The sequence below is a fragment of the Eimeria tenella genome, genomic scaffold (assembly GCF_000499545.2).
Source record: "Eimeria tenella Houghton genomic scaffold, Eth_scaff2, whole genome shotgun sequence".
NCBI lineage: Eukaryota > Apicomplexa > Conoidasida > Eucoccidiorida > Eimeriidae > Eimeria > Eimeria tenella.
In genome coordinates, this window is record NW_013541843.1 from 742,274 (window position 1) to 743,681 (window position 1,408).

At 59.9% G+C, this 1,408-nt stretch overlaps 1 protein-coding gene across 1 annotated transcript in view; it reads left to right on the plus strand.

Annotated features, from left to right (window-relative positions):
• The window catches only part of ETH_00029450 (uncharacterized protein), a gene marked incomplete at both ends in the record, with an annotated part of 741 nt that extends 169 nt beyond the window's left edge, over nucleotides 1–572 (plus strand). The window contains one exon of the mRNA XM_013374320.1: nucleotides 52–572. Coding sequence (XP_013229774.1) covers nucleotides 52–572 — 521 coding nt within the window. The remainder of the gene's footprint in view (nucleotides 1–51) is intronic.
• Between the last annotated feature and the right edge of the window lie 836 nt (nucleotides 573–1,408).

Consider the following 1,408-nt stretch of genomic DNA (forward strand, 5'->3'; position numbering starts at 1 on the left):
CGGGCGCGTCGCCTGCTGCTGCTGCTGCTGCTGCTGCTGCTGCTGCTGCAGTGGTCGAGGGAACGGGGCGGATCGTGGCCACGGGAGAACTGGTGCAGGGCTTCAACACGCAGTTCCGGCAGCAAATAGAAGCAGGAGATTTGCTGCTGCTGCAGCACCCGCTGACTTTGCTGCAGGAGGAAGTGCTGGTGCAGCGTGTGGGGTCGGACCGCACGCTGTACATACAGCCGAGCTTCTCGAAGGACTTCATTTCCACCACGGAGTTCAAGATCAAGAAGACCGCTGCTGCTGCTGCTGCTGCTGCTGCTGCTGCTGCTGCGGGGGGGGGGCGCAAGCGCAGCAGGAACGCGCAGGAGCCGCACGCCGAGGCGGACCCTGCTGCTGCTGCTGCTGCTGCTGCAACAGCAGAGATGCAGCGCAAGATTGAAAAGGCAAAACGAGTTGCTGCAGTCCGCGAAAAAAAAGGAATGTGGGGCTACACTGTGAAGCAAATCAAAACCAAGGGGCCCCTCACAGCAGAAGAGAAGCTGGACCTCAGGTGCAAACAAGGCAGAGACAAGTTCTGCTGGTAGCTGCTGCTGCTGCTGCTGCGGAGGCTGCTGCGGAGGGCGCGGCGGTGAGCGCGGCGGCGCGCTGCTGCTGCTGCTGAAAGCTGCGGCGGGGGACAGGCGCCGGGAACACCCGGTCGTGCAGCAGCAGCAGCAGCAGCAGCAGCAGCGACTGCTCTGCCAGCAGCAGCAGCAGCAGTTGCTGCTGCTGCTGCTGCACAGGTGCCGCGGGGCTTGCTGCTGTTACGTGTGCGGCCCTGCGTTAATAGGGGGTTGGGCGGCCCTACAGCCGCACAGCAGCAGCAGCACAGCAGCAGCAGCACAGCAGCAGCAGCACAGCAGCAGCAGCACTGCAGCGAGGGGAAGGGCCCCGCAGCAGCGCTTCTCAAGGGGCCCCCAAAGGCCCCTTAAGGGGCCGCCCAGGGGGCCCCCTAGGGGCCCCCAGGGGCCCCTTTTTGGGGCCCCGTTGGAAGACCTTTTTGGTCGTCTTTGTATTTTATGCGGCACTCATTTGTTGGGTTTGTTTTTACTTTTGACGAACTGCGGCGCCCTGAATTGTGGCCGTTTGTCAGGTCACAGTGTTCTGCTGCTGTTGCTGCTGCTGTTGCTGCTGCTGTTGCTGCAGCCTTTGTTGCAGCTGTTGCTGGAGCTTTGTTGCTGCTGTTGCTGGAGTTTGTTGATGCTGTTGCTGCAGATGTTGTTGCAGCTGTTGCTCCTCGCTGCTGTTGACTACTAGTTTGTCTCAAATTTATATAAAGCATTTGAAAATGGAATTAAAAAGAGGGGAGCAGATGAAGTGAATGGGGGCGAAGTCAAACAAAAAGAAGCAAACGCCTCTGCGAGGCGCTGCAGTGTATGTA